Source organism: Lissotriton helveticus, chromosome 9 (genome assembly GCF_964261635.1).
Source record: "Lissotriton helveticus chromosome 9, aLisHel1.1, whole genome shotgun sequence".
NCBI lineage: Eukaryota > Metazoa > Chordata > Amphibia > Caudata > Salamandridae > Lissotriton > Lissotriton helveticus.
In genome coordinates, this window is record NC_136070.1 from 124,132,229 (window position 1) to 124,155,901 (window position 23,673).

Consider the following 23,673-nt stretch of genomic DNA (forward strand, 5'->3'; position numbering starts at 1 on the left):
TCTCAAGAAGGTCTGTTGGCACTAATGTGCATACACAATAATAGCATTTTTCTGCAGTGCTTCATATTGCCATTCCGGCATTTCTAAGAGATGCAATAATTAAAAAGTGTTATTTTGACCAATTTTGTGGTAATCAGTTCACCAACTGGTAGACTATACGGCTGAGTTGAATGTGCAGAATTTCAATTTCTGACCTGCAAATCACCACGGATGACCATAGCGATTGTCTAAGTAACTCTCAGAACTAGCTGTACATAATACTCAACCAAGCATTGATAAAGCCAAAAGGTCTGCATTTAATTTGCTAAAGAATGCACACAGAGCAGTTGTGTCGTGTCTGTGTGCAACCTCTCTTTTTTCGTTTTCTGTGACTCCTATGTATGCCCTATTTTTTATTTCCCATTTTTGTAGTGCTGTTCATTTATTCTCCAAAGTTTAAAAAAAAATAGTTTTTTGAGGAATCAGCAGCCCCTCACACACTGGTACTGGCTGCTGCCCAGGCATTGTATACATGAATTGATTCTACAGGTAGCCACTTTCAAATGGTTTGCACACTAATATTACTAGTTTACCACTTCAAGACTGCCGACATCTTGAGAGCAACGTGCTGGCTATATTGGCAGGTTACATAGGTAAGCCTGGCTTTGGCACACTATGTTGTTTGTGGCACAGTTCCGAGATGTCCAGTGTGTTGTTTCAAACATGTTTGCATCTTGAAAAGGTAAAGCAATGATAAAATGTGGCAAAAACATCAAAGATGACCGGATATGCACACACAGGTGCCCATCTTTGAATAGGGTTTGCCATCATTTATCAATGATTTAGTATTCCATGGTGGAAGACTTGTCGCTTTGAACATGTCAGACATCTTGGAACAGTCAACTAATAATAAAATATGGACAAAATCATTCTAACATGGCCACCCATGCATCCACAAGCATAGGCAAATCCAATAGCTCAGCGGGTAGCCAAAATAGGCCAGACCTGTTCGTTTTGCCAATGCTTGTTAAACCTATGACTCTGCACCAACTCTGAACCACCCCACCTCCAACATCCAGGTGATCAGCGAAATTGGCAAAGCCATTAACACACCTGGTGCTGCCAGACCACCGTCACAGCTCAACGAAATACTTATTGCACCCCCTTCCTAGATACACACTAGCCACAACATTACAAACTGCAAGCTCATAAAGTGTAGGTCAGCAACCAAGCATGCAACAGAGCTGGCTGAAGCCATCTTAGACAACAACATAGACATTACACAGAAACTTGGCTTATTGAATCCTCTTTTCTGATCGTTGACCTTCTAGTCTCACCAGGCTTCTCCATCAATAAGAATGACAGGGAGGACAGTCACGGTGGTGGCCTAGCCATTATCCACAAGAACAGCATCGCTATGACAGAAACGAATTCCCACTCCTATCCCACATTTGAATACCTCAGCACAACCATAATGCTTAAAGACTGTAAAGTGACAAAATATCACCTACTCTACCACCCACCAGGAAACACGCTCTCCATCAGTGAGCATCCGTCAGACCTGATAACGCAGTGCTCTCGCACTAACGCCCACAACATCATCCATGGTGACTTCTACCTCCACTAGAACAATGAAGAGAACTCACTAATCCAATCCCTAAATGAACTCCTCAGCAAAGATCTCACCCAACACTGCAAGGGGTAAACCCACAAAAGAGATTCAACCTTAGATGCCATTATAGCTCTTTTATTTATTTTATTTATTTGAAAGGTTTTATATAGCGGTGGCTGGACCCAGGGGTCTCAGTGCGCTTTGCATAAGCAGAAACAGTACAGGAAAAAAACAGTTGTTCAATAACATAAAACTCAGACAGGCAAGACTGAAACATATTTATTAAACAAATGGTCAAAGAGCTATATACATTTATAGAGGCAATCAAGGAAAGCTATTTACACGGTAACAAGTAACGCAGGTAAAGCTCAATATAGAGTACAAGGGGGGAACAAAAAAAATTCTGGGTGGGTCAGCAGGTGATGAATAATTATATTAAAATAAGTGGATGAGAACAAATTGAGGGGGAGAAGGTAGTATCGATGGATAGAGATTTTAGGAGGAGTTGGGTAAGGGTAGGAAATGGGGGAGGGAAAAGAAGTGGATATGGAGAAAGTAAAAAGGCTGGTATATAAAAAGGGGGGGGGGAGAGGTGAGAGTCCGGAAGAAAGTAAAAGAGAACCATAGCTCATAATGAAGCAATAAGTATAAACAACATACTTCCAATTGACTGGTTAGATCACCACATCATTCTGTTCTACATCAACCTAGCAAAAACATCTCCTAATCAATCCAGAAAAACTCTTCAATCATATAGAAACCTCAATCGGATCCCCCTAACTAACATGAAAAAAGAAAATTCATCTCTACTCCGCTCTCTTACTGACAATCTCACAACAGATGAGCTTACCTCACTACAAATCGACAATGAAAATGGCTCTGTGCCAGGTAGTACCCCTAAAACTAAAAACGATCAGAGACACTCTCTCAAAATCCTGGTTCAACAAAGACCTCAACGCGGAAAGAAGAAAAGTAAGAGCTACTGAAAGATAATGGAGAGCTCACCCAACTGCAACCTACCTATGCCAGCTCAGCAGAGAACGCAGGTCATACAAAAATCACATCCTAAAAGAAAAAACTATCCTTCTTTCACAATGCCCTAGATAAATCAAGAAACCGCCCCAAAGAGCTCTTTAACATCATCAAAAAACAAACCTCCTATTCAACCAAAGAAAGTCCCCCTGCCTCAAAAGAATGCTGTGACAACTTTGCCAAATTCTTCAATGACAAAATAATGAAGATCAAAGTCTCCCTGGATTGCCTCTCTTGGACTTACACCAACAACTCTTCGCTCACAACAGAGATCACCCATTACATAATATACTCCTCGATCCCCAAAACCGTTGCCTCTCTCCGTGTGCATACCGGTCACACCCAAGGCCCTCCTCGGTATTTAAGAATAGGAAAACAGTCGACCCTCTCACGAAGGAGACCATCTCCAAGGGGATAGCTTATTCCAAGCCCTCCTACCACTACAGCCTCCCTAGCAAAAAGCCACAACCACACCTTGACCCCTCTATCCACTTGCCTGCGCTGAATGTTCCGTGCTAGTGCGGAACGTTTTATTGTGCGGGCGGGGCCGCGACGTCCAACGGACGTGCGCAGCACTACCGAGGTAGTGCACGCGACGTCCGTTGGACGTCAGCAGCAGCGAAGAGGCTATAGAGCAAAATAACAAACAGCTCCGTAAGCAATGGGATTATATCTGACTGCCTCAAACATGAGCAAATCATCCCACTTCAAAAAACAGGTGCAGACCCGGAGGACCTCAACAATTAAAGGCCCATATCCAAACTTCCCAGCATCAATTCTCTAGAAATGTGTTCTCTCTCAACTCACCCGTATACTCAACACCAATAATCTCTGCGACTCACACCATTCGGGCAGGAAACGGTTGTGGCACAGAAACAGCTATACTGAATATAACAGATGACATTTATAACTCCCTGGAAACTAACAAATGCTTCCTGCTCATCCTCCTAGACCCAGCAGCAGCCTTTGAGGCGGTCAACCATAAACTACTATTTGACTCCCTATAACGATGATTCAGAGCAGAAGGGACAGTCCTACAGTGGTTCACCTCGTTTCTGCATAACCGCTTCCAACTCGATATTTGGCATTTCCACCATCTAACAAAATGTCCCTCAAGGCTCACTCCTCTCACCAATACTCTTCAACATATACATGGAGGCCCACACCGCAATACTTAGGCAACCTAAAATTGCCAACCACCTCTGTGCAGACAATACCCAGCTTTAAATGGAAATATACTCATTAAATGACATACACCGGCTTAATGCCACGCTCATAAGAGTTCAAAACTGGCTACCGCACAACCACCTCCAACTCAACCAAGAAAAGATGAAGATTTTTGTGCTGTCAAACAACGCCCAATCACCACAGGTCCAAGAATGGCCAAACAACCTGGACGCTCTGGCTAACTCTCTGGGTATCACCCTGGACTCTAGTTTGATCATGCGGACCCACATAAGATCCACAGCAAAAAGCACTTTCTATAACCTCAAACCCCTCAACAAAATTAAGCCCTTCATTCCACCAAATGACCTAAAAACTCCTATACAAGGCCTAGTTTTATCCAGACTTGAATACAGGAATGCCACCCTTACAAGCACTCCAAAGGTGCACCTAGCACCCCTGGGAACCACTCTAAATGCAGCAGCAAGGATGGTCACCAGAAGAAAGAGATACAATCACATCTCACCCTCAAAAACCTAAAGCGGCTACCAATCGAAGCATGCTGCTGCTTCAAAACTGCCTGTCTCACCTATAAAGCTCTACACACACTGGTAAACCAGACTAACTCGCATCTAAACTCACAAAAGCAGGCCAAACAAGAAATCTAAGAAGCTCCAACACACTGCTCCTCATCCTCCCCAAAACAACAAAAAGACCTCCCTTGCTCTTTTTCAGGGAATGCACCTAAAATATGGAACTCTATCCCAGTACGTATCAGAACTCACCCCTCCTTCGTGAGCTTCAAGAGAGAACTAAAGATCTCCTCCTAAATTGACACATTACTCCTTTGGTAAAGGCGCCACTTCTAAGACACCACTGCATCAAAACCTGCTTGGAGCAGGCGTAAGGAGTGCTGCAGTGCATTAAGAATAGGCCCCCCATGCATTACTGGAGTTGCTTCAGGCTTTTGAAACAACTCCAGCAATGCATTGGTTTTGCGGCAACAGATACGTCAGAATTTCTGACTCATTTGTCAATCCTTGTGCCATGGTGCGCTGTATTTTAAATACAGCACATCAAAGGTGGTGCAAGGGTTCTCTGGCAGGCGCAAGGAAACTAGCACATCGCTGCTTCAACGCAGCGATGCGTCAGTTTCTTGTAAATAAGCCCCCCAGTTTCTGTTCAAGTGATTTTATTGTTAAGCTGGACTTGTGATCTATGACTATTTCCCACCATCCATCTTTTTATAATTTAATTTTAACACTTTATTTCTGCCACACTAAACTTAGAACCACAGTTCATTTCATAAGCATGTATTTTATTGGCTACTAGCAGCCCGTCCCGACGTTGTCCGGGTATGAATTGCTGCCGGCCAGTAGTATATTGTTTTGTAGGATTTCGTTTTGATAGCATTTCTTATCTGTGACAGGCCTGTGAAACGCTCCGATTCACAGTGCACTGCTGATACACTTAAGAGTGCGCGTTCACTAGTGTGTGAACTTGAGTTTCCCTACTTTATTTTTCCTTGCAATATTATATAGCGCGAATTCGACAACATGGCATGAGCACAATTTACATTACAGAAGAACACATTCATTTGTGGTAGGCACGGGGAGACAAAGCGATTTGCCTGGAATCACAGGATGTTGAGCTGATGCCGAGATTCGAACGTAGCTCCCCAGCTCTAAAGTTCGCAATTCTAGAACTTGTGGTGGGAGGTGTGTCTAAAAGTGTATGTCGGTGCTGGCCATCAATGAGAGAGACCTGTGCATTTTTCAAATCGGTGGTGAAAAAATATGAGTATATTGCTGGAGATGTGGGCCGCCGTGCCACCAATGTACTTACCGGGGAGGCTAAACACCCATTATTGCGCAACTTTCTTTCCGCATACCAGCACTCCGCATACTTTCATTACGAAAGTATCATGACTCCGCAATGCCATTATAACGCATGGCATTACATTTTATATGCTTTACCACGCATACATTTACAACAAAATTCATTGTAAATGCATGAATGGTAAAAGCATGTTTTTTTATGTTTGGATAAGGTAAGTATGGGTATAGGGGTATATGTTTTGGGGTACTGAGGTATATGTTTTGGGGTGTTTGGGTATTTTAAGGGTTCAGATATAGTTTTAGGTTATGGGCTACAGGGGTAGTTTTAGGGTTTAGGGATAGATATGGGTTTTGGGGTACAGGGGTATTTTTAGGGTTCAGGGCTAGGTTTGGGTTTTGGGGTATAGGTGCATTTTTAGGGTTCAGGGGTAGGTTTGGGTTTTGGGGTACAGGGGTATTTTAAGTGTTCAGGGCTAGGTTTGGGTTTTGGGGTATAGGGGTAATTTTAGGGTTTAGGGCTAGGTTTGGGTTTTGGGGTACAGGGGTATTTTAGGGTTCAGGGGTAGGTTTGGGTTTTGGGGTACAGAGTTATTTTTATGGTTCAGGGCTAGGTTTGGGTTTTGGGGTACAGGGGTATTTTAAGGGTTCATGGGTAGGTTTGGGTTTTGGGGTACAGGGGTAGGTTTGGGTTTTGGGGTACAGGGGCATTTTTAGGGTTCAGGGCTAGGTTTGGGTTTTGGGGTACAGGGGTATTTTTAGGGTTCAGGGGTAGGTTTGTGTTTTGAGGTACAGGGGTATTTATAGGGTTCAGGGCTAGGTTTGGGGTACAGGGGTATTTTTAGGGTTTAGGGATAGGTTTGGGTTTTGGGGTACAGGGTATATTTATAGGGTTAAGATGGGTTAGTGTTTAAGGGTGTTGGGGTATTTTAAGGAGTAAGGGTGGGTTATGATTATGGGGTGCAGGGGTATTTAAAGGGAGCAGGGTGGACACCCGGAGCTGGAATGTACAGAACCTGGGAAGAAAAAACAATGAAATATTGGGCACAACTCTCGCTTTTTTTTTCCATAATCCCGCGCCCGCACACACCCACGCACCCAGCACACGCCCACAGCACACGATATGAGATATGGCATGAAGGGCGGAACGTACCACACACCCCCAGCGTTTGTCATGCCCACAGCACAACGCAGACACGCCCACAAGGGACTACTTTGCTGGCACGGTTCTTTTACCTTTTAAATGTATATGGTGGGCGTCTGCATAGCCTATGTCCTTCTGCTGCAACTGCCCTTTCCAACGCTGTATTGGGTGTTGTGATTGGTGCTGTGGTTCCTGAGATTACCCTCCTCAAAGGTTTGGGCTCTCTCTTTATTATATTAGTATAGATGTGTAATAACTTCAGGACCAAAAATGCTAGGGAGGCACAATGAAATGCGTGATGCCAAAGCTTACAATCCTGTTGTAGGCACACTAATGGCCATAAAGAAGGTCGGGACTGCTGTTTCAGAAACTGCATCATAGATCATTTCCTCAGGTGGGGTCCTCATCTGGTGAACCTATGAGAATTCCTCACTTCTATACAGTGCTCTCCAGATTTTACAGCAGAGATGCACAAGAAAACGCCTAACTATCTCATGCAGCCTCCCATCCACCAGAACATTCACATGGTTCTATCCATCAACCTTAATTTTGTAGACACTTTTCAATGTTTGCCTGAGTGCTATCGCTGATCTGGATCACTAGAAAGCTTTGATTTACAAATAATGTTTTCTTGGGAAACACAGTTCTCACTCTTTATTGGCAAACCATACATGTAGGATTCCTACAGAATATCAAATGCAGAATTCAGGGTCCCTTATGACTTTATTGCCTCTAAAACTAACTATCCTTTAACCCATTTTTGATTATCTCTCTAGGATATAACATGCTCATTAGGCTCAGTGTTCATATTCTGTTAAGAGGCAGCCTTTCCCTGATTCAAATCTTAGGGGCATATTTACAATGCCCCTGTGGCACTTTTACGCTGCTGGAGCGACTTTTTTGTGATGCTCCAGTGTCGCAGTGTGCTGGTCCATATTTACAAGGTCACGCAAAGCCACCCTGCGAGGATTTTTATGACCTTGTAAATACAGAGCACGGCAATGCCTTATTCTCCGTTGAAGGGGCGCTCCATGGGTGTTGCTGTGGGCATTCCCATGCAACATCCATGGTTTTTGATACTGCCCCAGATTTATTACATAGCGTAAATATGGGAGAATGCCAAAACTAACGCCTTCCCAAAGCAGGTATAACTAGTAGAAATGTTAACATTTCTCCTAATTTTTTCCTCTTTCCACGTGTGCTGCAGAATGCAGCACAAGTAGAACGCGGTAAACGCCACCTTTGATTGCTTTTGTGCAGAAAGGTATCCCTTCCCGCACAAAAAGAATCATGCCAACAACACAGACACCCTTGCACCATCTTGCAAGGGTGCCTGTGTTGGCGCTCAGCTGCAGTTTGTACATCTTTTTTATACAGTACATTCCTGCCCTTTTCTTTTGACGTATGGCGGCGCAGCTAGAAGGCTTGCGGCGCTGTCCTACGGCAAAATATTGTAAATTTATTCCCTTGTTTCTAGAATAAAAATAGAATTTTTACATATAAGATTATTTTATATTTTAATCTGTCTGACAGCGCCTGGACACTGTTGCTAAAAGGAATAGGTTGTGTTGCTTATATAGCGCTGTTGAAGAATCTGTAAAACATTGAGGGCCTTATTTACAAAGATAAACTTACACTTTTGTGTAAATTCACGATTTTTTGCAATTCACAAAGCAACTTTACGAGTAGTATCTTTATGCGCGGAGTCTCCAGCATGACTACAAAGCCAACGCAGTTGTAAAGATACTACTTGTAAATGTACTTTGAGAATTGCAAAAAATCGTAAACTTACACAAAAGTGTAAGTTTACCTTTGTGTATCAGACCTATAATATGTCTATGACTCAACTTTACTTCATCTTCAGAACACGTTTTATGACAACTTTTAAGGGATCCAGAACTTTATCAGCTTGGTTGTAATCGCAATTGAAAGAGTTAGGATAGCATGTGACACATCCGAAATGGCATGATTTAACTTATTGTGTTAATGTTGGCTGTAAGTAATCCTTTTTAAGATCTGTATTCTGACCCAGGCAGTTTTAGTTGGTTTTTGTCTTAATGTCGCTATTTTATGAATGATTTTGTTATACAATAAAATAGGCTGAGTTATTTACTTGCTTAACCTCCAATCAGTCCAGGTGCCTGAACACACTGGAAGACAAGCCACTAGTATAAGAGCTGCCTAAGGCATTTACCTCGATTCCTGCCTGGAAAACACAGACTGCATAGTGCCACCACAGGAACGCTCTAAATTACAGGTAATTCATCTTAGCAGTCACTAGTAATTCAATATCCTAAATTGCTGCAGCCTGTATCACTCACGTCAGCCACTGAATTTGAATCATAGATTGGAAAATGTCATATTAGTTTACAAAATTGATAGATTTCAGATGTTTAATTTCACCAGCACAAAAGTAATCTAGAACTACTGGTTATTGTTCCTTTCCAGATACAGATTACCTTTACATCAGTTTTGAATCCAAATTAGTTAATTCCTTTGCATTAGAGATGTGAACGTTTTTTCAAGATTTCAGCACAGTCCAGTTGCATTCTGGATTTTACCTAATTTGAAACATTCTCAACAATTTTTTGGGCAAAACAATCCTGTTCAGCATGTTTCCAGTCGGGGAGAAATCTGGTCAGATATATCAATTTTATCAAATACCTCAAAGCAGAATGATTTGTTGACTAGTAAATCATGTTATCTCTGCAGGCCAGGTTATGTAAAAGCAGGAGATCTTGTTGAAGACCTTGCACAATGTGATCATAATAAGCTCTGCCACTTAGTTCAAAATATTTCCATCATTGTTAAAATTGCCTTTCTCTTTTTCAGTTTTAAAGTCAGAAATACGTTTTTCCAATAGACATAGAACTTACTTGAGTGAAGGAGCCATTCTCGTTGCATTCCGGGATAAAGACCGCCTCCTGTGGCTTTTTTGCTTGCTCCAAGGCCTGTGCTCTTTCCAGTTGACATTTACTTTGACCAGCGTCTGCAATTGAAAAATGCCACACTGCTGTCACTTTCAGTAACTTAACAATGCACACTACAACTCTATCAAATCCCCAAAATTATTGTGAAGAAACTCCTCTTAATGTAGAAATGATGTGCCCAAACATTTGGCAATGAGAGACTGAGACACCGTTTGAGGGCTGAAAAGAGAATTAGGTTGAGGCCAGGAGGGGCCACATCTGCCAGAAATTAATAATAGGGTTCAACTGACACAATAGTCATCAATACTACAGTGATGGACTTTGGGATCGGGAAGGAACTAGGCTATGCTCCAGCCTGCCGCTTCAGCTCATGCAGCTTAACGGAATGTCTAGTGTCTTCGTGCCCTTGCCATTAGCTTGCATACCTGATAATTCTGGGCCGAAGACACTTGAACACTCATATTGCTCTGGGTGGAATTCCATCACTCATAATGAGGGTCGTCTATGTGTTCGCATAATGTTGCATATAACATAGGGCATGCTGTATATTAACATGGTAACTGTGTATTGAATGCATTGGTGTGCATACTAAATATTGAAGTCAGAATATCAGTGGTACTAAATAAAAAAAATCTCCAGGTAAGTCTAGATTTTCTATATCGATCTTCACATATAAGGATCTACGTGGTATATATATCTTCAAGGTATGTAGATGTGAAGTTAGGATACACTGGCATCAGCCTTTATGTGCTTCCTAAAATGTGAATGGATGCATTGGTAACTCTCCTGTGTAGCAAATGCAGGGGCTGAGCAAAAGCAACTCCTCCTCTCGCCAAAGACCATTATATATGCAAAAGGTATAAAAGATAGTGATAACTGAAGTGGGGAAAGGCAAGACAGATGGACTACTTGGTAGAGGATTGATGAAAGACTAGACTCCAGTATCTCTGGAAAGCTTGCAGTTTGCTTTCAGGTCTTATGTAAATCGTCTGGGTGTGACTGCAATAATTTCAGGGAACACAACAGAGTTAATAAATTCTTTTAAAAATGTGGTTGCAACTTCAAGTCCTAGGAGCACCATCAGTGATCCAGGTATAAAATCTTTGATAACCAGGATTTTCTCATGATTTATCCTTCCCAATTTTCCTCCACCAAAATACATGTTAGTCCCATAACTCGAATAGGGTTGATATCAAATAAACTGCACACATTTAGAATTGTCCTGCCCCAAAACAGAAAATGTTGGTATTGACTTTGTTATTTTGATACAGGTGTTGTACAGCCAAGTACATCTTGGAATGTGCTAAGCATGCCCAAAGACTACACATGATCCAAGTCATACCGTGTTAATCAACTGTCTGCTGGCCAACTTACTTGATTGGCCTATTCTTGAACTAGCACCAGAACGGTTGCTATTTGCCTTGTGAGTATTTGAAAACAAGGATAGTCCCATGATACATTCACGAACAAGCAAGACAACTGTTCGGGAGGATCATTCAAAATAACAGTAAAATAAATGGGACTGACCTGTCAAGTTCTTAAATGCACCTTTTCGAAGAAAGTGCATACCACTTTTACCCCAATAGGCACATATAGATAGTAAAGGGCGAATGGCAACTGTTTCTTCACCAGTTTTATGTATTGTCAACAACATGTACACAGTTTGTGAAACCATGCAAAACAAAACATTTGCCAATACAGTAAGGGGAAACAAGGGTAAGTATACATACATAAAGTATATCAATGTACCAGAGGATTGTCTTTGTCCAGTCAATAAGATGTTAAGGTTAGAAGTAGTTAGATTTAAATGTTTGCAAGGGTCTTAACAGCAGCTGGCTAATTTTCTAAGACAAACACTGTGGAGAGTGTGGACCACCACACTTGCGGAAAAGGCAGATCCAGGGGTTTCCAGAACTGTGCTATCATGTGTGCCTCGTGAAAGTTTGCTTGTCAGTGGATTTAAAGTACGTACATTTTGCTCATTGACATCACCCAGCAGAAAGACTACCAGATGTAGTGGCAAGTGGACCCCTGAATCCTCCTTTTCACTCAAAAAGGCATCCTTCCCACTGCACATCTACCACAAGTTGACCATGTCCCCTCGATGTGGGCAATCCCTCCAAGAAGGAGTGGGAACCCATACATGGCCCCCAACCCTTCTGACAATAAGTACCTATGAACGCAAAGCTTACAGGTACTCGGATTGTGGTGGGAGCAGATAGAGGACTATATAGGGCTTTGCTTCCTTTGGTCACTATATTTGTGTTTCACATAGGGGACCCCTTATCTAATCCTCTGTATTGGGCTACTGTTGTTTGTATGGCAGACTAGGAAATTAAAACATTTTCTGTACTAGTAAGTTCCTTCTATGCCCGGGTCTAATGCTGCCAGTCCCACAGCCGTATATTTAGAAGATGTCTTTTCTGACAAATTAAATGATATATTGCAAGAGGAAAAGTCCTGTTGGGACTCATATATATATATTACCTACTGGTGGTTGCCAGTAGGTATAGCTAAGACGTAGTTTCAATAGGAAAAGTGTTTTTTGGCTTGCTAATAACTTTGGTGCTGTTAGATGAAGCTTCATTAACTTTTCCAAAAAAAGTGGCATGGTTTGTCTAATTCTGCCTGGAAGGTTTTCAAGTGATCCGTCAAATGGGGACCGAGGAAGTGAGGAAAAGGGGGGAGGTGGGTGTCAAAATATGTGTGTTTCCCATGCAATTTGAATAGGGATTTTGAACACGACCACAGCCTGAACTACTGAACGAAATTACACCAAATTTGACAGAGAGGTAGCTCTTGGTCCAGAAAGAGCACTTTTACTGATTTGGTGAATATCCATTCAATGTTTTCGGTGTTATTAAAGGAAAAACAAAATTGTATATCTAGGGATGTAGATCTCCCACAGTGGATCCGCCAAGTCACACGCCACCAGCAACACCGTGATTGGCTGACCACAACCTGACTGGGAGGTTGTGGCCACCATAATAAGTATCGAGGAACAGTCCTGGGGTCTTACATTCTATCTGCAAAACGATTAAAGGGGCTCAGGGTAGAGGTACACTGACCCCATGGGTTTTTTAGAGGGGTGTCTCTGGGACCTATTTCCAGTATAAAATTGAGTTATATTGTTTTTTATCCACACTTTGGGAAGCCGCAGATCCCCAGTGAGGCTCAGCGACGCTAGGGATCTGAGAATCTAGACACACTTTGAGGAAAAAAAATACTTTCAGACCCACTCAGACACCTACACAGGTACTCTCACACCCATTTAGAGACCCGCTTAGGCAGTCAGGCACCCACTCACAGACCTACACAGACATTCACCCACCCACTCACAGAGCCAGGCAGGCACTCACAGACTCACATAGGCACTCACCCTTCCACTCACAGACATACGCAGGTATTGACACACCCACTCATAGACCCATGCAGGCACTCACAGACCCACTCAAGCACTCACACACCCTCTCACAGACCCACATAGGCATTTACAGAAGTATCCAGGCACAGACACAACCACTCACAAACCCATGCAGTGACTCACAGACCCACTCACATATACATGTTTCACTCACACACCCACTCAAATATCCATTTAGGCACTGACACATCCGCTCACAGTTTTATGCTGGCCCTTTCATACCCACTCACAGACCCACACAGAAACTCACACACCCACAAAACCGCTCACACATCCATTCACAGATCCAGACAGATACTTATACACTCACTCACAGACTCACTCATACACTCATATACCCCCTCACAGGCCCACACAGACACTTATAGACCAACTCAGACACTTATACACTCACACACCCACACAGAGACTCACTCACACACCCACTCCCAGAATCACACAGGCAATCACGGACCCACTGCGAGAGCCACACAGGCACGCATACATCTACTAACAGACCCACACAGGAACTCAGAGAACCACTCGTAGATCCATGCAGGCACTCACAGACCCACTCACTTACCCATGTAGGCACTCACAAACCCACTAACAGACTCACCCACTCATAAACCTTTACAGACACCCACTCACAAACCCACACAGGCACACACACACTCACAGACCACACAGATACTTACAGACCCACACAGATACACACTCACAAGCCCACACAGACAATCACACACCCACTCACAGATCCACACATCTACTCACTCAGAAACTCACATACTCACAGAGGCACTCAAACACACACTTACAGATCCCCACAGGAACTCATACATCTACTCACAGATACTCACTCACCCACACACACACGCACACCCACTAACAGACCAAATTGGCACACACACCCATTCACAGACCTATGTAGGCATTGACACACCCACCCACAGACCCATGCAGGCACTCTTACACCCACCTACTCATAGACCCACGGGGCCACACAGAAACTCACATACCCACAAAACCACTCGCACACCCATTCACAGACCTAGACACTTATACACCCACTCACAGATGCACTAAGAAACTCATACACATATGTATAGGCCCCTTCAGGCGCTCTCACACCCACTCACAGAATCACATAGGCACTAACAAATCCACCCACAGACCCACATAGGCACTCAGAGACCTATGTTAACACTCATAACAAAACTCTAAATGGTTGCATCTAAGCTTGTCTACAAAAATCGCAATTAGCTGTAAAAGTGATAAGGTGGAAGTGAAACTTTGGGACACATATACTTTTATTGTATAATACAGAGCAGCAAGTTGCTGCACGGTATTGTGTGAAAAGGAGAAAGCAGGTCCATTCCATATCTGCCAAGATATGGTGCTGCTGCTCTCTTCCCAAGTGCTGGTGCATTTACTGGGTAGCTAGGGCCATGCACATAGAGTTTGTGTGAGTGTAACGTAGGTTTTGTACTGGAAGGTCATCTTTCCAGTATAAAATACTATGTTTAGATTTAATTTAAAACATTGTATGTGTGGTTGTACAATACAGCAGACATGTAACATTTGAAACTTTTGGAGAAAACCTTTCTGTTTCTTTGTGCCTACTTCAAGAAGGCGTATTTTTTGTCGCAAAGCCTTGTCTACAAATGTTGTTAGCTATGGCTTTGTGTAAATAAACCATGGGTGGTTACATGGAAACACTAATTTCCCACTCATGGGACACCACCTTGATGCAAAGAAGCAAAAACTAACACACGGCTCAACTTTGTGCTACTTTTAGGCAACCTTCCAGCACAAAATAAGTTTTGCGCTGTAAAATAGATCCCAGATCAACACTTGGTGCCAGTTTGCATCACTTTTGGTGACTTTGCACTGGTGCTGATAAACATGGCCCTCTATTTTATCCTTCACCATTAGTGGTGCCCAGGCGTCTTTATTTCGGCCAAATCCATAACCATATGCATAGCTTTGTCCTTCCTCTTCAGCAAGCGCCAGACTGGAAACCAAAATCAGCCCTGTCTAAAATGTTCAGCCTAACAATCATTACATAAGTCTGCAATTAAAATGGAGGCATGTGGTCTTTCATGATTGGGTCATGGAAGCCCATTCCTGGTCTGAAAGCAACTCTCTTGCTCACAGGCCACCAGGAAAACAAGAGTGGCAAGAAGGGCCACATCTGTCATGTTTTAATCAATTTAAATTTACTCAAGCTCTCAACCTTGGCAAAATCAGGGGCATTCGTCCCAGAAGACTACATGATAAAATGAGGACATTCTACAAAGATAAGATGTGAGTGTAGCCTAAAGTAATATCACTGAGTAAAAGGCAACAATTGAAACACTTTGTTGCAGTGACCCTTCTCTGAGGAACATCTACCCAGGCTAGGAATTTGCATCCAGTGCAATTCCTTGTATTATATTTGATTAACCTTGCTTGCTCCACTGGGACCACTGGGTGATGGTGGGTACTCAGGACTCAGGGAGGGGATATGTGGGCTTGAATAGTATTGGTGCTAACCTGTGGTTAAGAGTGGATGCACCTACTTTTCTCACATTGGAAAAGGGTTAACCTAAATTACTTTGGAAGGCCAGCACATGCTATGATATTTTACTTTCCCAGATAGAAGGACTGATCTCAAAGCATCTGTACTCATAATTTGAACTTACAAGTGCAGATAAGTCCATATGTAAGGAGTCAGGAATGGCAGAAATGAACTTTTACATGACATTTGCAAATACCGAATTTTAACATCAAATCAAATTTTAAAGTCACATTTTCACATTTCGGTGCTTCATTTAAAGGTGGGCAGTAATAGGGTATCTCATAAAAAACAGTAAATGCTCTGATAAATTCCTCTTGATTGCCCTGTTTACAACTAGAGATGAAGGAACAGCTGTCTTTCTGACAGAGGATGCCCAGTTTCATAAGCTTCAAATCATGTGTCTAAGTCATCTCCTGCCACAAAGTCAGGCATTAGACCTTTGGGAATGTGGACCCCCCTGTCAGAGGGCACTAACGAAACGCTGCCACCATCACTGCTGGACTCAGCCTGCCTGGCCTTAATGCCCATGAGCCGACCTTAATTTCTTTTCTTCAATAGCCAATTTCTTCTGCTCTAAGACTTTCTCCTGACCCACTTTTAACTTGGCCAGCTCCAACCTGAGCATCCTTTCTTTATGCCTGTCCTCCAGCTTTTCTGGGGACAGGCCACTGGAAGACACACTGCTCCCTTCGCTGGGAGGGATATCCAATCCTGGAGTATGTTACTCCCTCCTCAACAGCTCGCAGTCCAAGACCCTCCTGTGCTGCTGGTCCAATTCCTCCTCATCATCTTGCTCCTCCTCATCATCCAGCTCTTCCTCCTCATCTGCTGGGATCAGGTAAGTCTCTTTCCATGCTCTCAAGGCTTTTGTAGCTTTGCTTTTTTAGTGCTCCTCTTACCAGGCAACCCCTTTGTAGTAATCTGTATTATATTTATTGGTTACTTTCTTCCTAGATGTTCAATCAGAGTGAACGTGATGCATGGAATGTTGGTGTGATGGTCTTGAATAGAAAGGTTGAGCGTGACAGTTGGAGTATGGGCTGAGCAGCAGGCAGACTGCCATGGGAATGTCTGTCTGACGTTATACTGACAGTATTTACATGTTCTTGGGATTAGTGTTGGGTTTTAGTCCCATTCAACACTAGTTGATGGGTTTTGGGTCTTAGCCCCATTTAACGTTGTTCTCACAGTTGATGGGGTTTAGTCCCAGTCGCACTGTTTGTGAGTTTTAGTTCAAAACTGTTTTCTCAGTTTGTCGGTTTTATGCCCAGTCAACACTTTAGTCTTTTCCTTTACAGGAGGGTACTTTTGTGGGGTCTTCCCTCTTATACAGTTTTAACCTCCACATAGGGGTTCTAATGGGTATGCGTCCCATGTATTCAATTGTTTTGTTCACGCTCTAACCCCCACATAGGGGTTCTAATGGAAACGAGTCCCATGTATTCAATTGTTTTGTTCCTGCTCTAACCACCATCTAGGGGTTCTAATGGGTATCAGTTCCATGTTTTCTATTGCTAATGGGTACAAGTTCCATGTTTTCTGTTGCTCTGTTTACGTTTCTAACCCCATGTTGGGTTCTAATGGGTTTTAGTCCAATGTGTGCCTTTGATTTTGTTCACACTGTGGTACTTGCTTACATTTGCTTGCTAACGGTGTCTAAATCATCCTGTGCTGCACATTTTGTTGTAATGTTTATCATTTTCACCCTGTGCCACACTTGTGGTTGTCTGCCCCCAGGCCTCTTGGGCTGTATGGTTAGCGTTCAACGTTTCTTTTTCTTTCTTTCCCCTACCTTTAATTTTGCTTTGGTTGATGTTGGGTGTAGATGTTTCATGTTTCTGGTCCATTTATTTACCTGTATTTTGGGGAAAGTAAGTTCGGTTGTCCTTCACGCATTTCTACTGTTTCTTTAAAAAAAAGTGTAGGAGGATGATGGATGGGTGATATATTATGTATATTTTCTATGCAGCTCCTCTACATTGCTTATTGTTCTTACATTAACTTCTTGAACATCTATTGCATATTTTCTCTGAATTTTCTTTCCATTTCTTTTGTCCTTCATTTTGCATATCTCCTGTGTATTTTCTCTCATACTCATAGAGGTTTTCCTGGGTTTCTATACTATTATCCTTTCACGTTTGGGTTTACTTTGCTCTTGCCTTTCCTCTACTGTTGTTCATTTCTATTGCTTAGGTTCCCCTTGTGTGAACCTTTTCTTATTTGCGGTTTCTATATTTTGTGTTGTAGAAGAAAGGAGGATATGTAGTAATCTGTATTATATTTATTTGATTACTTTCTCCTTAGCTGCTCAGCCAGTGTGAATGTGATGCATGGAAATGTTGGTGTGATGGTCTTGAATGGCATGTTGGTTGTCTGGATGCTTGAGTGTGACAGTTGAAGTATGGGCTGAACAGCAGGCAGACAGCTCCTGTGGGGCTGCATCTTTACAACTCATCTACTTGTAACCGAACTTAATAAATCTACATGAAACTACATCTTGGCTACGGACTTCATCACTACACCCTTGTCCTGACAAAACACCTTGAGCTAGGCCACAGTGTAGCTCTCCAGGTTGGTCAGCTCAAACTCCATCTTTGTAGGTAGGGGCCACAGAGTAAAAAATGAATTTTGAAAAAGCAAAAAGGTGAATCAGGGAGAATTTACTCTAATTGTCCCAATTCTTTTATGGCACTCCATCTGGAGAAGGGAATCTGTTAACCTTACACATTAGTTTATTGAAGACTGTCCCTCTCTCTGGAACAAGTACATGTTCCCTTGGATCATGCATGTTAAAAACAGTCTAACTTCCCTAGGTTTAGCACACATTTTCGAAACGCCAAGTAAATGTTTATCCATCTTGAAAAAGGAGATTAAAACTCGATTTCTCAATTTAATGGCAAAAGAAAGATATAAAATTAACAGCCCAAAATATACGGTAAGATCCTATTTAGAGGGACCGATCACCGACAAATGGGCCGCCTCATACTTACGATCCGTGATAAACCAACATCACAGATTTATACCACTTAGGTTCTGTTTACATTTTATCCCCTGCATGTTGGCCCATCCTGCTGGAATCTTTTCTTTACAAGAGCTCCCGCCTTGCCCATGTGATGGTGTTTCTACACAAACTAACTTGCATATTTTTTTCTTTTGTAAATTTTACTCCGTGCATCACAAGACTTATACTGCCAATTATATGCAAATTCAATTTTAGGCAATGTCACCCAGGGATGTTATTTTTACAAATGCTGTCTGATCACTTTGATATTGTGTTGCATCTTTTCTATGTCTTTCTTGAAACACTAGGAGATTTCATACTAACTTGGAATGAATTATACATTTGTATCTGATTTTAATGAACAGTTTTTAATAGGCTATTTAATTATTATATTTGTATAATGATGAATGTTTTCTGTTTGTATATTTAAAGCTTTTATGATCTTTAAGAACAAGGATAGAATAAAATGATTTGGCTGACTAACTCAAATTGGTCTTAGATGTGGAAAAGTAGTGTACACCAAGTCGCTGCATGGCACTGCACAAGCACAAGTCCAATCCTCACTGCTGAATACCAATGTAAAAAAATTGGGTTTCTGGTTGGCAGAGGTATGCACCCTGTCTAAGCAGGAGCCACAATCTAAGTAAGGGTTTCACTGTTGTGAAATATCTTAAGTAACCTCACCGCTCTAAACTGCACACCACACATCATTGACTCCACAAAATCACTGGGAGTGGTGCTAGATAAGAACCTTAACATGCAAGATCATATCAGAGCATCTACCACAGGAGCAAACTTCCAACTGAGCATCCTAAGAAAACTCAAACCCTACCTTCCCCAAGATGACTTCAAATCAGCGGTGCAAGCACTAGTAATCTCTAGACTAGAATACGACAGTGCTACTCTATGTGGACTGCCAAAACTCAGTTTAACCCCCCTCAGAACTTCAGTGAATGTTTATGTTTATGAGATTTATAAAGCGCTCGAATACCCGTGGGTGTCTCGGCACTAAGGACAACGGACTTGGACCAAAGAGCAGAGGGACTTATTGGTTAAACAACCAGGTTCTTATCATTTTCCTGAAAGTAAGTAGAGACTGGCAGGATCTGATCTTTAAGGGCAGAGAGTTCCAAAGTTTTGCGGTGGAAACAATGAAGAGCTTGTCGCCCCCTGAGGCTGTTCTGGTACGTGGAACCCTGAGCAGGAATACAGTGGAGGAACGAAGGGACCGAGTCGGGATGTAAGTGGCTTGCTCCTTAATGAGAAACTGAGGCCCAGTGTTACGGGAAGCCCTGTACGCAATACACAAAGCTTTGAACTTTATACGGTTTTTCACCAGGAGCCAGTGATACTCCTGAATGACATGAGAGCTAGGCTTGTATTTGGGGGTTTCTGACAGCATTCTGGCAGCTGCATTCTGAAATGATTGTAGTTTGTGAATGACCTTGTTTTGGGCATTCAGAAGAAGACCGTTGCAGTAGTCAATGGTGGACATGACTAGTGTACTGACCAAGGTTTTGCCCGCAGTCAAAGGGCAAAATGGTAGAATCTTTTTTATCATTCGCAGTTTGTAGAATGACGCTGAGACCAGACATTGCCGCGACCAGACTCATCACTGGTTCCAAGAAAACCAACCACATCTCTCCAGACCTGAAATCGCTCAACTGGCTTCCATTTGAGGAAAGGATCCACTTAAAAATTGCATGTATGACCCATAGAGCCCTACACTTCAATACCCCACTGTACCTGAAAAATAAGCTTGTACTCTCCGGCTGCAACCGGCCCTCAAGGAGCACCAGCACACTGCTGCTTAAGCCGAAGAAATAAAAAAAAAACTGAAAATCTACAATCGTACATTCTCTGGCATTGCCCTGAGAATCTGGAACTCCTTACCTGTGAAAACAAGACTGATTCCCTATACGTTTGCCTTCAAAAGGGAAGTTAAGGCTCTCCTAATGAACAATGCGCTGAACTAGAAGTTTTTATTTTTTTCTCCTCCTGCCTCCGATCTTGTTTAGCTGTTTTAGCTACTACCTGACATTTGCTACAGCCCGGGTTGCCTGCCATTATGGCATTTTGTTCCTGTTGTATATTGCTTTTCTTGTTCCTGTTGTATATTGATTTTCTTTTCTCCTACAGCTATCATCCTATGTCTTCCATAACCCGTTTGTAAAACACTCTGATACCCGCTTGGGTCATGTTCGCGCTATACAAAAGTTTAATAAAATATAATTAAAAAAAATAAGGGAAAGTCAGATACACACCCTAAATTAACCTGTGCTCACGGTCTGGTAGCTTGGCACAGAGCAGTCTGGCTTAACTTAAGAGGCAATATGTTGAGTATTTGTTCAACGCTTCAAACAGTAAAACAGTGAGAATCCAACACACAACGATACCATACCTGGTTTGAAAAATAGAGCGTCATTTAATGAACAAAATAAGACCAAAACAACAAAAATACAATAAGTATAACCGGAGGTATACATTTTTAAAGAATCAACTTAAATGTAGTGCTTAAAAGCATAAAGGGCCAACTATGGCTATCTGGTCGCGCTAGACCGGGTTGAATCCAAATGTTCAGGCCAACCACGATGGATCGTGGGTCGGATACAGGGACCAGCCTGGTCCAGCTGCAAAGTACCTTATGGTGTCGGCGGCGAGGGCCCAATGCGTGGAGCAGAGGAGCTGATGCGTCATCGTCGATCCCTTTAGATGCGTCGGTTTTGAGTTGGGCAAGTCGGAAATGTGTCATTGTCGAACCAGAAGGTGTAGATGATGTGTTATCGTAGAGCTAAGCAAATCACGGATACATCGGGAATTGGAGGCGATACACCGTGAGCCGGCGATGCAAAGTCTTCGATCCACACAGCGATACGTCTGCGTTGAGGGAGTTGCACCGGTTCCAAGTCAGGCAACGACAACTATGTGTGGATTTTCACCACCCCTTGTTGAAAATGGATGGTGCAATGAGCTAAAAAACGGTGTTGGATCTAGCCCTGATCTCTTGACTGGGTGAGAGTACTCTGCTTAATTCAGAGACTCTGTCCATCACCACCCCTTGTTGTAAATAATGGATTTTCACTGAAGCAGCACTTTATACCCACTTCCAAAGGTCCAGGACTGGATTGGCACCACTTGGTAGGGCAGGACTCTCAGATGGCAAAGTCCAGGTGCTGTAAGTGGATGGTTAGAAGCCTTTGATGTCCCTGAGACTTCAGAACAGGAGGCAAGCAGCCCTTTAAGTCACTTTGTTCTGGGTTGGAGAGATGCAGGTCCAGTCCTTCTCACTCCCAGGCATAAGGGCAGTAGGCAGCAGGGCAGCATAGCAGAGCAGGAGTCCAGCAAAGTAGCAGTCTAGCATGGTGGCAGTCCTTTCAGCAGCACAACAGTCCTTCTCCCTGGCAGAGTATTCACAGGTCCAGAAAAGTACTGAGTCGGTGGTGTCAGAGGTCCATTACATATACCCAGTAGTGCCTTTGAAGTGGGAAAGACTTCAAAGAAATGCCATTAAACTGCACAGGGTCCCTGCTCTTCCTGCACTTGCTCCAGACTCACTACACAGGGGTATGCAGCCTAAATGTCAGCTCCTCCCTCCCATACTGCCCAGGATGGCCCAGCAGGATGTGGATGGCCGATGGGCTCCCTGTGTGTGTGGCTGTTCAGAAGAAATGCACAAAGCCCCCCAGCTGTCACCCGCCGCAGACGTGTAGTCAGAGACAGGCAGAAAGCACCTAATGGCTAAAGTAAGAAAATAAATTAGAACAGGAGCTCGCACAGCTGAGAGGGCTTTTCACTACCGTTTCTTCTCACCTCGCGATGTAACAGCGTCGACTGTTTGAAGCGACGACTGTCTGCACCATTACTGAGCATTTGTTTTGTTATCTTTATTCACTTGGACAAACAACCATTTTGGCTGTATTAGTTTCGTTGCATGACCGTATACATATTTTTTCACACTGTGCACGATGCATGTAACCGAGCATAGTTTATTTTTACACCAAACTGAACCGTTTTCCTTTGGATTGTTTTCATAGAGTATTCCCCTGAAGAAGGGCTTGGCCCGAAATGCATCGGGATGCGTGATTATCTGTCTGGAATAGACTGACTGTTGGAATGATATTCGTTTGGATTATTTCCTTGATTCTCACTTTCAAAATCATGAATAAAATGTGAAAGCTGATGAATACTTCACACTGAATCAACGTCCTTATATTTACGTTTAAAAACACTAGACCTTTTGGTCTTTAATGTTGTGCGCAGAGGTGCTCTCTCAACTGAGTGAGCTTCGTATGAGTAAAGTAAGAAAATGCCAACATTCTAAATGTGAAAATTCAAATTCTAACTTCACCATGAGTTGGAATTTTACTTTGTGATTGCAGAGACCTCAAATGTGGGGTTCCCATGTCTTCCCAATTGGAAATTACACTCATAAGATCTAATAAGGTAATCTCAATGTTCACCTATGGGAGAGATAGGCCTTGCAGTAGTAAAAAATGAATTTAAGGGTTTTTACTACTAGGACATGTAAAACTTGAAAGTACATGTCCTACTCTTTAAGTGCACTGTACTGTGCACTTAGGCTGTCCATGGCCTACCTTAGGGGTGACATATGTATTAAAAAGGAAGTATTGTGCCTGGCAAGAGGATTAACTTGCCAAGTTGACATGGCAATTTAAAACTGCACACACAGGTTCTGCAATGGCAGGCCTGAGACATGTTTAAAAGGGCTACTTAAGTTAATCAGTGCTGCAGGTCTACTAGTAGCCCTGAGCACATGTAGTGTGCTTTACTAGGGACTTACAAATAAGTTAACTATGTTGATTGTGGATAAGACAATGTTACCATGTTCAAAGCAGAGAACATGCACTTTAACACTGGTTAGCAGAGACCCAGAGTCCTAAAGTCAGCAAAAACAAAGTCAGAAAAAACAGGAGGTCTGAAGGCAAAAAGTCAGGAGAAACCATGCCAAGGATGCAAGGTTTAAAACGTGTCCTCCTGCAGCTGGAAGTGGGG

General features: G+C 42.7%; 1 protein-coding gene across 6 annotated transcripts in view; it reads right to left on the reverse strand.

Annotated features, from left to right (window-relative positions):
• The window catches only part of SMOC1 (SPARC related modular calcium binding 1), a 651,789-nt gene that overhangs the window by 517,530 nt on the left and 110,586 nt on the right, over positions 1-23,673 (reverse strand). For all 6 annotated transcript variants that reach the window (XM_078659597.1, XM_078659602.1, XM_078659600.1 and 3 more), the window contains exon 3: positions 9,643-9,755. In XM_078659597.1, the coding sequence (XP_078515723.1) occupies positions 9,643-9,755 (113 nt within the window). The remainder of the gene's footprint in view (positions 1-9,642; positions 9,756-23,673) is intronic.